Source organism: Pseudopodoces humilis, chromosome 1, assembly GCF_049639895.1.
Source record: "Pseudopodoces humilis isolate 2021_Gansu_Grassland_sample_001 chromosome 1, ASM4963989v1, whole genome shotgun sequence".
Classification (NCBI taxonomy): domain Eukaryota; kingdom Metazoa; phylum Chordata; class Aves; order Passeriformes; family Paridae; genus Pseudopodoces; species Pseudopodoces humilis.
The window spans coordinates 46,111,017-46,125,054 of NC_142200.1; the positions used below are offsets into that span (position 1 = coordinate 46,111,017).

At 42.3% G+C, this 14,038-nt stretch overlaps 1 protein-coding gene across 1 annotated transcript in view; it reads right to left on the minus strand.

Moving 5' to 3' along the window:
- LAMA3 (laminin subunit alpha 3) overlaps nt 1–9,216 on the minus strand; it is a 110,318-nt gene extending 101,102 nt beyond the window's left edge. Inside the window, exons 1-3 of the mRNA XM_014253369.2 lie at nt 9,170–9,216; nt 7,886–8,561; nt 1,902–2,054 (exon numbers count right to left, since the gene is read on the minus strand). Of these exons, the coding sequence (XP_014108844.2) occupies nt 1,902–2,054; nt 7,886–8,561; nt 9,170–9,216 (876 nt within the window). The remainder of the gene's footprint in view (nt 1–1,901; nt 2,055–7,885; nt 8,562–9,169) is intronic.
- Between the last annotated feature and the right edge of the window lie 4,822 nt (nt 9,217–14,038).

Consider the following 14,038-nt stretch of genomic DNA (forward strand, 5'->3'; position numbering starts at 1 on the left):
AAGGAGAAAACACAATAGTGAGGAAAACTACATCTCTGTTCAATCTTTTCAATGTTACAGTATGTGGTTCTGTATTTAGATACATATTTAGATACACATCTAACTTAAAGAAGATTTATCTTTCCTTAAAACCCAAAGTCTTCGTCTCAGCTCAGCTGAGGGAGAAATGCACTCTGAAAAACTGTCTCTGTCGATTACTAAGAAAGCCTGCATCATTAAGACACACCAAGCTCTTAATATTTAGGGCCATGTAATAAGGTATAGTGAATTGGGGTCTCAGTGCTTACCTGTTCACTTGAGTAGACTTTGTCACAATACTTAATGTTTATTAGTACTGTGTGCTACTGCATGAATTCGGGAGTGAACATACTAAGCAAAATGTCAAAAGTGAATCTCAGGTTCAAACAAATCCTAAGGTTAAGGTTTAACTGGATGAAATCAGATATGAGACAATGTCTGTGAAGTGGGGTAAAAAAAAAAATCATATGAATCTTACCAAACCCTCATCCATCCACCAGCTAAAATGATTCATTCCTGATCATAGAACATGGAGTAATTTTTCAGCTTTGTCTTGGATTGCCTTAATTTCCAAGAAAGGGGAATCAGAATCATCTTTTCAAGTAGTACCAGAGTAATGAGAAACATGCAACCTCGCTCTAAGGGATCCTTTAACAACTACAGAAGTTTTAGCACATAGCTGCTGGTGTCCAAAGAGTCCCGTGAGAGGGCACTTAGTTCATATCCCTCCTCTCAAGGAAGGAGGTTTCTCAGAAGTTTACTCAGCACATAAAAAGTAAGGTGTCTGTCAGTAGGTCCTCCAAAGAAGGTAAAAAGTGCACAGCAGGAAAAGAAGTTTAGTACGGCCTTTCTGCACTGCAGCTCTACTGGATACAGAAACACTGAATAAAGATATCCTCAGAATGAGAACCATTCCAGCCATGGAAGGAACAAGAGTACTAGAATACCATGTAAGGCAAATTGTAAAATAAGTTGCACCTGAATCCCCAGCAAATATGGCAGCCAAGTCACAGAGAAATACTTCCTTAGTTATCCCCCACCTTGCTGTCAACTAAATTGAAGGTCTACTCAAAAAAGCCTGTCCTATATAATCAGTCAATAAACAGTTACTGCTGTCCAAAACATATATTCAAGCCTATACATATATTTTGCAGGCCCACACCTATATTTACAAACATGTGTTTTCATGTGGTGTGAACTTGCACAGTGTAACTAACTTCACTGGATCAGCACCCAATTATGGCAGCTGAGAATCCATCCCTGTGACTTAAAAAACAGAGAGAGGCTTCACTCTCAGCTACTTGCCTATCACTTGCAGTGGAAATATGGGTGTTCCTACTGTCTCATTACTAATTCATATTACACTGGTTTTGCTGTCCCTTCCCTTTTAGACCACCTTATCAGTATTTTTCTATCTTGAAGATCTTGCTGGATGACAGAGAAGCCAGAAGGATCCCTGAGGCAAAAGCAGACTCCAAACATTATTCTCAAAATGTGTGCCTGCACAGAGATAATGAAGCCTCTCTCTCTGAGCTCATGGAAAAGGGGAATATCAAACAGAAGGCACAGCTTGAGTTTCAACTAAGCGGTCCCCCCATGTCACTTCAAATTAATGAGTTACAGTGTTTGTGCAAGAAAGTACACTATCACTACATCTGTGTGACCCCAGTGGCAATAAACCCCATCACTGAAATTCCTAAAGGAAAATAATTACTTTATATACTATGCAGTCAACTTGGTAAAAAAATACAGAACACAAATTAGACAAAAAAGCTGTGATGTCAGGAAGTAAAAACCATCAGCTCAAAGGTCTCTCCCAACTGCAAAGGATATGCGCAAATGCAAGAAATGATGACACCTCACCCCGTAGTTCAGCCTCTTACCTGCCCCAGATCTAGGGTGACATTGACTTCGTTGTACTTCAAGCCCACGGAAAGAGGGGGACTTTGCCACCAGCGCTCAGTGCCATCAATGGCGTTGGTTATCGGGTGAGCTTTGCTGGGATCAGCAGCATTGCAGTAATCACAGAACTGGCCCTGAAACACAATCAATCAAAAACATGGTCTAAGACAACATCTTATGCATTGATGACACATGTGGTTGTTAATGGAGATTAGAGTGTTGACTAAAAATATGGGTAAATTTTGTTCCTTTATATACCGTAATTTTTAATGCATGAATTATTCCCCTGTTAATTAAATTACACACTGAAACACATTAACTTTTATATTACAAACTAAAACTTCAGAAATCTCAATAAGGGAATGACAGTAAATATTATCTTATTGACACTTGGGTGAAATTAGCTATATTACTTCTACAGTGGTGTCTGTAGGAAATCTGCAAAAAATCAGTGAAATAAAGATTCTTAGAACTGGATTAGGAATAACAAACAAATTATCCTCAGTTCTTCTAAAACACCATGAAATATCCACATACGCACATAGCCTGGTATAAATAGAATCATTACAAAAAGCTCTGTTACTTGGCTATAAGTTTGGTATTCAAATTTTATAACACTGTTTTCATTTTTTTTCATGCCATTATAATACATCCTGAATCAGAGTTTTCTAAACAACACGTACTCATGGAAAATGCAACAGACTGTTCCCTTTAAGCTTCCCTTTAAAGAATGCCATTGTATCTTCATTTCAAGAAGTTACTGCCCAATTTCCACTCCACAACTAAAGTCACAGTCCATAGATGCCCTTTGAGAGTCTCTTAAGCTCTGTGTACAATAAAGATGAATAAACTTGAAGAAAATTGTCTTTTGATTTCATATCTTGGCTTGCCCCACAAGCTATTTTTATTTCCAAGAAAACACATTTTACAGTCTACTAGGATTAGTGCTGAACTGCTGAAATTAGTTATTAAGGGGTCTTTTTAGTGTCTCATTCACTTCATATTCCAATCTCTAGGTGGTGATGATAAGTAAAAATGCTAAATTGTGCCAGCTACAGATCTTTATAGAAAAATAACATTTTCATTGAATGGCAGTACACCCGCCATGGCTCCTTCAGTAGGACAGTTCCTTAATCCATCAGGCTGTGAGTTGCTTACACTGTGTTGGACTCCTGTTTAAAATGAAGGGAATGGCACATATGTTACCTTATCAACTGCATGTGACAAATCTTTTGTGGTTTCCACAATCCACACTGCCTGGCATGAAGCATGTTCCTACCTTTTAAGATTTAACAGACTCCTATATAAGTGCCATTGTTTTGTTTGTTGCTGCTGTCAGACTAACCAGTGTAAAGTAACTGGAGCAATCATACCTGTCTGCTTCTTACAGAGGAGTAACAGAAGAGCTCTCACACTCTTGCTGGGTGCAGTCTTGTAAACTTGGTGAGTTTAAGATGTTTAGCAGAATTTATTTAACATCTACCATAGTTAGTTTTCCAACAGGATTGGAAAACACTTCATCAGTCTCATGTGATACGAATATACCATCCTGTGCCTTTCAACTATGAAACCAAGGTGTTCACTGAATTGAATATCTCTGCATCAAGAGCAATAATTTCAGCATCTGCATCTAGCAATAGTTCCACCCTCATCCTCCTCTTCCAGAAAACCCAGAATATGATGCAGTTTCCAGAAGATATGGCTACCATTAACTGTTCTGATTCAGCACAGCCAATGCCAATCTGGCTGGGGGTTAACTCTTGACAGTTCAAAGAGACTAAATACTCACACACACAAGTTGGTTAACTACAGCTGGGGTCATGTTACAACACGATTCTCCTCCAGCTCTGTTAGAGAAGATAGTTTGGCTGACTTTAATACAAACTACAATATGCCAGGACTCTGATTCAGTTGGTTTGCTGCAGCAGATACACATCAGCCCATGCTAGCTACAGGCAATGCTGCCAGTTTCTACAATGATGACAAAGAACATCATGTCACTATCTGCAAAAATCCATACCCTGAGTAATCAATCTGCACTGGCAACTGCAGTTACTACCACATCAGAGCATCTTCCCTGACAAATGCATACCTGAGTTCTGACATATATGTTACAACAGGGCAAGCTTTCCTAAATAGCTTTATAATGGGCTTGAAACACAGTCTTCAGAACTAAATTACATTCACAATGATCAGGCTGGAAGTACACAGGAAACAGTTGCTGTTACAGCAGTTTCAGCTCTGATCTGGAAACAACCTCAAAGAAAGGCTGAATGAGAAGAAAACAATGGGGAGTATTAAACACAAGAGTTTAATTTACATGCGCTTATGTGATTTCACTATACCAGAGCACTTGATCTGAACTCAAGATACCATCTTTCTCTTTTTGGGCACATAATTCAAAGAATTTCATTGCAACAGCTGGAGTTTCAGTTACTTAAACTACATTCCAGCAACCCTGCCAACTAGGCAGCAAAACAAAAATGAAAGAAAAAAAATTATTGGACAGAGCAGCCTTCCTTCCTTCCCACTGGCAGCACCTCAGGCACATCGTGCTCAGCCTGGCTGCTACAGGACACATCTCCATTCCAGTAGATTCAGCCTTGAAACTTGGTTTGATTTTGGCTGCAGTTCATCAGACAGGCAGGTGTGCATTTGCTGGTGACCTCGTTACCCTCCTTTCCCCTGCTTCTCCCGAGCAAAGGAGAGACCTGGAACCGCATGAAAGAGTTTGCTGAAATAAGCTAGTGCAGACCAGGGACACACAGGGATGAAAATGTCTCGCCCCTAAGTTACAGAAAGTGACAACAATGAGGGATCTGTTCACTATTTCATACCTAGCAGCTCTGTGCCCACTGGTAGGGCAGGACAGGTATGCAGTTAGACTTTAACTCACGCCTGCACACCACTGTGGACCGACTGGCAGGCAAAACCAGGCATGCCACTTATCTATCAGCTGCTGAAATATTTTATGCTGTTGTGCATTTCTTCACTCAACACTGTTCTTATTAAGTCATTGTCCCACATGCCAGTGTGCTACATAAGGGAAACCCACCTCTTTCCACAGCATATGTCAAGCACTGCCTTAAGAGCCTTGGCTGAGCTGCCCACAAAGGGACTGGCCACCCCACTGACCACCTTAAAACAACATCTAAATGCTCTTTCTGGATTTGCTGGCTATTACAGGCTTCATTAAAAGATATATCACTAAATGACAAGCTGAACAAGAACAACCAATGGCAGAGCAATGGAAATGATGCTGGGGCTGCTCATCCTCTTTGCCTTATTTTCAGATAGCACTGGCAACAGAGCTGTCTGCTCCCTCTGCCAGAATGAGGATCACATTCTGCACCTCCTTTCCAATTTCCCTATTGCAACTCCTGCAATCTAGCATTGTAGGGAGTCCAAAAGAGAATGACTCAAGTGTTTGGTATCACTTGAACTTGAACCAGCACGATACAGCGGCCATTACACCTATCACTTTGTAAAAGCCACATGACCTTTCCTCACACTTTTAAGAAACAACACGTGAATACTTCTGCTGATTTTATATTCTTCTATGGAAGCCCATGTTCTGTAAAAGTTTAATGCAATTCTTTCCAATTTTCCATGAAAGAAGAAATTATCTTATTTACATTTGAACTTGAGAGGTGAAGTGGCCTGAGAATATACACATTGTGCATTTTCGCGGTCTGGATTTCCCTGGCCTTTTGAAAGACTTTCCAGCCTTTCTTGAACCACAACAACTACTGGTAAACCACAGAAGCATTCATGTTATGTACCTCAATGGGGCTTTGTTAAAACTGGAAAGAGACGCTGTGGTATCTGTGCTTACACAAGCGCTCTGAGAGGCACAACACGCTTCCTCGTGCCAGGGCTGAGCTATCAGTAGTCCTTCTGGGAACTTTAATCGGGCAGGAACCGTAATGGCCCTCTAACCTAGGACCTGCAAGTCAAACATTTAAGAAAATTTCCCCCACTTCTAGTGTCTGTCTTCCTTTACACGGCAAACCCTCATTTCCGGTTGAGTGTTAGTATATAAAGGGAACAACTACAAAAACCATCAATGGCAACATGCAGGCTTCGTTCCGCTTGCTTGACAAGTTTATCTGATGTTTGCTTTGGCTGATTTTTATTACCCTGTGATTTCTGATATTTCAAGGAATGTCAGTTTGAGATTTCACTGCAGCAGTGGGCTGTAGCAAGTTGCTGAGAGATTGCTGGGTTTACAATTTACCTGGTGACACAGTTGTTTCAGGCAACTTTAAACATGGGTATTGCACTTGGTATGGAAGGATGGGTGCCTAAACCTCCAAGGTGCATTAGAAAGAGCAAACCAAGCAGTTTCCTGATCATCACAACCTTTTTTTGGAAACTCAGTTTAGGCATAATACCTGTGTCCCAGTTTCTCTTTAACTAGAACTGTATACTACTCAGCCTGTAAGCATCTCCAAAGTACTTTGAGCTTTTTTATGACTGAAAACACTACAGAGATAAAAGGTAATATAAAGAGAGAGAGAGAGATAAGAAGATTTCATTGTGAGGCAGGTAGTTATGGCAGAGGGAAGTCCAGAGCAAAGCACACAGCTGGCTGTGGCTGCCCAATGAACTGTGAGAGCAGGTTGCATGACGGTGCACGCTCCCTTCTGGCACGTGGCAAGGAATACACATGCTTCACCTTCTTAGTCCTCTCCCCCTCTCTTGAGCCTATTCTCATTTAAAAAATTAGAAGAACAACTCTGCAATCCACTGCAACCCCTTCTGAAACCATATCTTAAGGGGTATTTTCAGTATTAAACATGCAAACATCTCGTAAGACTTTGAAACACTAGCTCTTCTTCCAAGATGCTAAAAATTTACTTGTATGCTTTCTGTATTGCCTAAAGTCAGGACCTTTTGCCTTAAAGGAGGACCTTTAAGCTTTCACAATCCCTTTCAAATTGCAGTTTCTTCCTGGTTCTCCTCCCACCAAGAGAGAATACAATTAAAATAATTTTGGAAGGCCCAAGGCTTCAGGAAAGTCCCCTTCTTTTAACAAAGCTCTGATCAGATACCAAGCATCTATCACAGTACAACAGTTTGGTGCATTTGTTACTCCTTCCTTATCCTCTAACGAATGTGTAAATACATGTTTCTTCCAAAGGAAAGATATATTTCCACTAATCCTTTTTCAGAAGTTTTGCAGCTTATTGTTATCTTTCTTGTGACTAGCACAAAACCTGCGCAGTAATCTCATGCTATGCTAGGAAAGAACAGCATGATCCTTTCTGTGCTTACACTCCCTGTAAGAGTCCCAAGGAGTCTCCGGCTTCCTCCCACAGGCAATGCAAGGCACAAACGATAAGCCTCACATTTACTGCTTCTAAAATGCCACAAAATACTTGACTAAAGCCAGCACTCTTTTCCCGCCGCCTGCAGAAAGATTCCCGCTGTCCAGCCAGCACCGCCAGTGAAGTCCCGTCACATCCATTCCCCCAGGCTCGCTGGCTTACCCCCAGCAGTATCTCGCTGCTCACCGCAGACAACGGGACACGCTCTGAGGCCACAAAACACCACCCTGAGGCACTCGCAGGTGTCCGAGCAGCTGACACACGCCCGGCAGCAGCCGCAGCCCCGTGCCGCGGCGAGGCGGTGTGTGGGTGTGTGGCCCCAGGAGGCGCGGGGACACCCGAGGGCAGGCGCGGGGACACCCGAGGGCAGGCGCGGGGACACCCGAGGGCAGGCGCGCGGGCAGAGGAGCCGCTTCCATCCATCCTGCCCGGCACTTCCCCGTCTGGGCTCCCGCCGCTCCACGCTCCCCTTCTATTCCCATGGCACTCTCCCAGCGGGGAGGAAACGAGACCGAGCACAGCAGGGTCACGTCAGACCCCCTAAAAAGACACGCACCCACCCACCCACCCAGCCCGGGGATGCGGCGCGGGATGGGGAGGTGCTGAGCGGGGAAGGGCCCCGGCCGCCCGGTTACCTGGATGGCGCGTCCCAGCGGGGCTGCGGCCGGGCCCCCCACCAGCTTGCAGAAGAGTTGCGGCCGCCCGCCGCCGCCCGCCGCCTCCCCGCAGGTGGCCGTGGCCCAGATGCGGGCGGCCGCCGCCAGGTTGAAGTAGGGCGGGTGGAGGCTGCGCCCCGTCCCGCGGGAGGCGGCGGGGCCCGGCTGCGCGGCGCTGAGGGCGAGGAGCGGCGGCAGCAGCAGCGCCCAGAGCCCCGCCGAGCCCGGCGGCGCGGCCATCCTGCGCCGGGCTCTGCCCTCGCTCCCCGGGGCGGCACTGCCGCGGCGCTGGGCCGCAGCGGGGCAGGAGGAGGAAGGGAGACTGAGAAGGAGAAGCGGCAGGCTGGGGGCTGCCTGCACCTCTCTCCTCACGCCCTGCCTGCGCTGCGCGGTGCGGGCTGGGGCGGGACGAGGCGCAGCCCCGTCCCCCGGGGCGTGCGGGTGCGCTGGACGGGGCGGGACGGGGGAAGGGTCTCGGGGCTGGCGGGGTTGTCTCAGGTGTGTGCCCCGGCGCCCAGCTCCGCCGGCATGCCCAGAGATGCCGCCCCGCGGCTCCGCTGGAGCTCTCTGAGCCTCCTCCTCTTCCCCCCTGAGTGCGCGCGTCAGTATTTTTGACAGACCATAAAGAAGTCTCGGAGCATACCGTCCACAAAATCTGCCCACAACACGTTACGTTGTGGATGCTCCATTCCTGATAGTGTTCAAAGCCAGGCTGGATGGGGCTCTGAGCGACCTGGTCTCCTGGGAGCTGACCCTGCCCAGGGCAGGGGTGTTGAAAACTAGATTATCGTTAAAGTTCCTTCCAACCCTAACCATTCTATGATTACCTGATAACCCCTGACCTGTCATGTCACATACAGGGAGTAGAGTTAAGGTGTCCAAGCCTTCTCCACGAGCAGAGACATCCCCACACAAGGTATATCCTGCAGGTCCTTAGGACGACCCTGTGTGACTGTGCTGCAGAAATCACAGCTCCTCTTGCCACTTTCAGTGCTCTGAGGCTGCTGGAAACGGTGCAGCCTAGACAGCCTTCCTGCAATGCACAGCCAGTGCTCGCAGCTCCTTGTGAAATGGGTGTTCCTGCTCATCCAGGACAGACAATGAGTCTCCTGTGTTTTTGAAGCTATTTGGCACAGACTTTGGATAACACAGGAGCTGAGGGGCTGAGGGGGAAGGTTGGGGAGGGAGAAGGAGGCCTAAGAACCATGTAATCTGTATCAGGATTTTCGCTGATTAATGGCATCGCTATCCTAAGTTTCATACCTATTCACGTTTCCAGTCCTACAGGTGCTCACAGACTCAGTGTTCATTCCTCTTAACAAAATTTGAAGTATTCAGACAAAATATTTGGGTAGATACAAATGCTTACAATAGTTTAAGAGTGATTCATGTGAATTGCAAGGCATTTCATAACTTTATGAAAGCTTTGCTACATGCCACTCAGCAGTGGCAAGAGAGATCCCTGGTGTACTGTTTCAGGAAGCACCAGCCGCAAGCTATTGATTTTGCCTACAAGAAAATCTCACCACATTTGTTTGTTTGTCTATGGCTTTAGCACACCATAGAGACATATCTGTAGGAGACAATTTTTGTGTCCTCCATAATAAAAGTTGACTTTCTTAAGTGTAGCATGCTGTCAATTCACATATATCAGATTTCATAAGTGCTTTTGGCATTTAGAGCACCTTAAAAATATATCCCTTTTCCAACTGTGACATCTTATCACATATGTACATCATTTCACTTAATCAAACAGATGGCATTTCATGAGAAACATGAGAGGTTTGAATACAAACAAATGTTCCATTAACCAAAATGCCATGCCATCAGATAGGGCAGTCATTTCATACTGTTTACTGAAAAATGGTTAAATTCCAAGTACATCCTGGAGTATACCAGTTTTTACAAATGGAGATCTGGAATTATCTGATGGAAGTCCAGAGCAAGCAAGCTCTTAGAAAGGCTTGCCAACTTTTTTGGGTGGTTCAGGTAGGGAAACTAGCTTCAGGAGATCCTTTGCAATCTCACTTTGAAGATTCTTGTGAGCTGTTTGGTGGGTGGCTCACAAGACATGTCCATTCTCAAACAGAGAGTATTGATTTATTGGCAAGCATCACATGAGAAAACACAACTTAGACGAGCAAGAACCAAATAGTTTAGTAAAATAATGACATGTTCTTGGATCTAGTTTCCTAAAAGTTAAAAACAAGGCTGAAGCTTTATAAACATTAAAAAAATTATCCTATCAGATAAAAAAAAAGAGATGGAGAAATTTTCCTGTTCTTTCCCTCATAAAATTTTGTGCATTTTCCATAATATATACCTAGATTTAGAAACATTTTGTTGGCCTTCTAGGTGATTTTTTTTGTCTTTTTGTAAATTACTTACGCCAAACAAGGTTTTGGTTTTCTTTGGTTTTTGTTTTTTTTTAATTCAGTGTGTTTTCTAGAAATAGAGATCAAAGCACCATCTTTTAGATTTTCTTGAAAAATCTCTATAGATCTCTCTAAATATGTGGGCAGGGATTCTGAAAAATGCAATGACAATTTTTGCCTTTGACTCAAATTGGCTGGAAAAAATGTTTATTGGGGTGTTCCCAGAACAGGTATTCAATAACTTGATTCCTATAAAAAGAGACCAAAAATTTTATGCAGAGACCCTGGAGCTATGCAAAGCCAGAGATAAAAATTTTGTCAGGAAACAAACAGAGCAGTAGTGTGGGTGTGTATATGGAGGTGATAACAGCATGGCCTGTCACTAGCAGATGGAAAACTGAAATTTTTCTGTGACTTCATTGAGTTTTGGCTCACCTTATCTAATGTAGAACTTCAACCTCTAAAAAGGTCACTATCAATAATTCATGGAATAATACTTCATCTTCCCCACATGTCATCTTTTTTCGTAATTACAGGTTCCAGAAATACAGGTAAGAATTTATTAGCTGGAAGTTCTCTGCAATCAGCATTTATGACACAGTGCCCCACTGCAGAAAACACTCTTCTCCAGCTACCCGCCCTTTTTTCCTCCCAGTAAAGCCTTTTCTCCTTTTTCCTTCAGCCTTTATAAGGTTTGCTTTCCTTATTTCTTCCTGTCTGCAGGGAGTAAACTTTGTCAGTTGACTGATGTTGAGCACTTTATTGAATAAATGTTGGCAATTGAAAATGTTACTGTGTCTGTATTGTTATAACATAAGTAGATTACATTACATTATTGGGCATTTATGCTACTATGAATATAGATAATTTTTTCTATTTTAAAATATGTTAATTTAAAATTTCAAGTCAAGAATGTTTGTTGAAAATTAGCCTTGCTGATGTAACTTCTGTTTCTCTCTCTTATTGATATGTGCAGTACAGCATACCTCATCTCATACTGCTGTTTCATATATGTTATGTTATAAACCTCCAGTGAAAATGAAATCATCAATAGATAGTCTCAGTGAGTAATATTTTTTATTGATCACTGAGTAATTAGTGGTAATATTTAGCTCCTGCTTTACAATCCCACATTGCCAGACGTGGTGTTATGGGAATTTGCTCTTTCTTATGGAGATATTAATGAATAAATATCCTACCAGGTAGCCAGAAAGTCTCTCAGATTAGATAGTCCAGAGTCTCTAATCAGTGATCATTAAACTGTGCATCTTGTTCCCCCATCAATGTTTTCTATCTGGTCTTTATGTTTAATCTAGTCTTAATAATTTTGAGGAGAAGCTCAGTACTTTACAGGAAGACTCTTCCACAGACTAAATCTTTATCAGGTAAGCATGTCCATAGCCTAGAGTGTAAATACCCAACCAGAAGCTTTTAAGCTCAGACAACAATCCCTACTTTTATCATGGAAATAAGGCATTTATCACATCCTGTCATAAATGCTTATGCATGACTAATATTTAGTTTGTGTCTATATGTAAACTTTGATTAGTTTTAATAACAACTTCTTGCAGTAAACCAAGAGTAAAATAAGGTTATTTGCAGGCACTCTGGTTTAATAGTAAAATGGTACAGTGTGCTGGCAATACCAGTGTCCTCACTGAATATCATTAAATAAGATACATTCTATTTAAGATCATTTTAGTCTCTGCTTTTCTGACAAAAGTAGCTTTTTCATCTCTCAGGAATTCCTTTAGTATTTGAGGATCATACCATGTCACTTTGAAAAAGATAAATTATCCTCTTTGTAACTGGAATAGAGGCATACAGAGGCTAGGACTGAGGTCTAAACTGCAGTCCTATCAGCAGAAACAGTTTAGATGGCTACATTACTTAGTGTAATACCAAGCCCATTTATTCAGAACTGCACTTTTGTTCTGTCCTTTGGTTTGAGTTTATTTTTTCTTGGTTTTTTTTTTCACCTGTTTCTTTCTAGATTCACATACTAGGATTATCCATCCTCCTTCATAGACCATCATTTCTCTGAATGTCCTTGTACTATGCCTGCTAGATCTTGTCATCCATGCTATTAGAGCCTCTCGTATTGTCTGTCCTTTCATCTCACACGATTCAGGTATTTCAGCTGATGCTTTTTGAAGTTTTTCATAATTAGATGGCTGTAATTAGATGTTGCTGTACCGTGCAACTGTGCTTGTTGCATGGTAGTTTAGTTGCTACCATTTACTTAGCATCATTCTACATCCTACTATGAGGTCTGACTTTCCTTCTGCCAGACAGCAATCTCATGTACTAACATTTTCCTGTACAGTCTGCTTCCTAGGTTTACTTGACATAGTCTTATAACAGAAAACCTCTGTGAATACTCTCAGTTTCTAAGGGCCCTCAAGTTAAATTGTAACATCTGAAGAGCATTCTCATTTTTTTCCTATCTCTTGTCTTTCTTGAAATGTCCTGGCTACAAACAACATACTAGTTAGCACTCATGGCTTGATGGGATTGTGGACCAAGAAACTTTAAAATGGCTTTGTGGCAGATTACTATTTTATGCTCTTTCACTGCAGAGAAGTGCTAAGCCAAAAGAGGAGGGAAGGTGGATCTTTGCTACTTTACAATACTTTCCCAATTCATGGGAAAGCAAATTACGTGACCTCTCATCCCTAGCAAGTGTGTAGAACTCATGACAGTCCTAATTTTGATCTTTTTATGTTTACTCAGTCAGTATCCTGGGGCTAGGGCAGCCCTGGAAGTGAGACACAACTTCTTTGCCATCCAGTTCTAAAGAATAAGTCCAGAGGACTGGGCTATGTAGCTAAAGGTGCAGATAAGACTCCGTAAGCAAATTACACTTGACCATAACTTATGTTAGCAACAGAGGCTGATGTATCTTTTTTTTTTTTAATGAACTTTATAATGGACAACATTAAAATCCATCTACTTTATTGTTTTGTTTCTTAATGGGTTTCCTTTTTATTCTCAGCTTCCTGTACTTTTTTATAGAGTTGCTCATGGGCTTGAAAGTTCAAAAAGAAGAAAACAAGTCTTGGTCATAAAATGGCTGATTTTTTGTGAAGAAGCACATGCTCCCTTTGGTCAGTACCCGGTGACTTGTCAGTCAAACATCTGGGGAAAACTAAAATGTCAGCTCTTGTATTTTTCACATCCTGTTTTTCTATTTGCTGACATTGGTGCTATTATTGCTACTTTGGCCATCATAATAGGGGAAAACAGCACTCCACAGACTCACTGCCACAGTACGCCAAGCAGCTACTCATGGAAACCACTTCTTTGTAGACTTTTCCTAAGAGGCTTTTTTAGCCACTGGTTAAATTAGATTGGCATTTGAATGTCATATTTTTTTCTGCCAGCATTGTCTTTGATTTGATCTCTAATAATAAGACAGTGTTTTTTCTGGGATCTGTTTCCAGAAGGGTTCTAGGTAGCATTGCTTTTACAAACTGCCTCAGGTTTACTTCAACCTCAGCTCTAGCCTGACCATAGTCTCATCAAGTTCTTAATTTTTAAATAGAACCTTATGTTTAAATGTGATAGGAAGTCAGACTTTCAGCAGTATAAACTGAGGAGACTCCAGTGCTATATCAGTTTATTCCAGCTGAGGATCAGGCAAAAAATGTCACTGAAAATTCAAAAAGATGTAGTTTAAGAATATTGATTTGTTTATTTTAATTTTTGTAACTCGGAAAATTTAAAACAAATCCCTTGTGAAAGTACCAAAAATTAA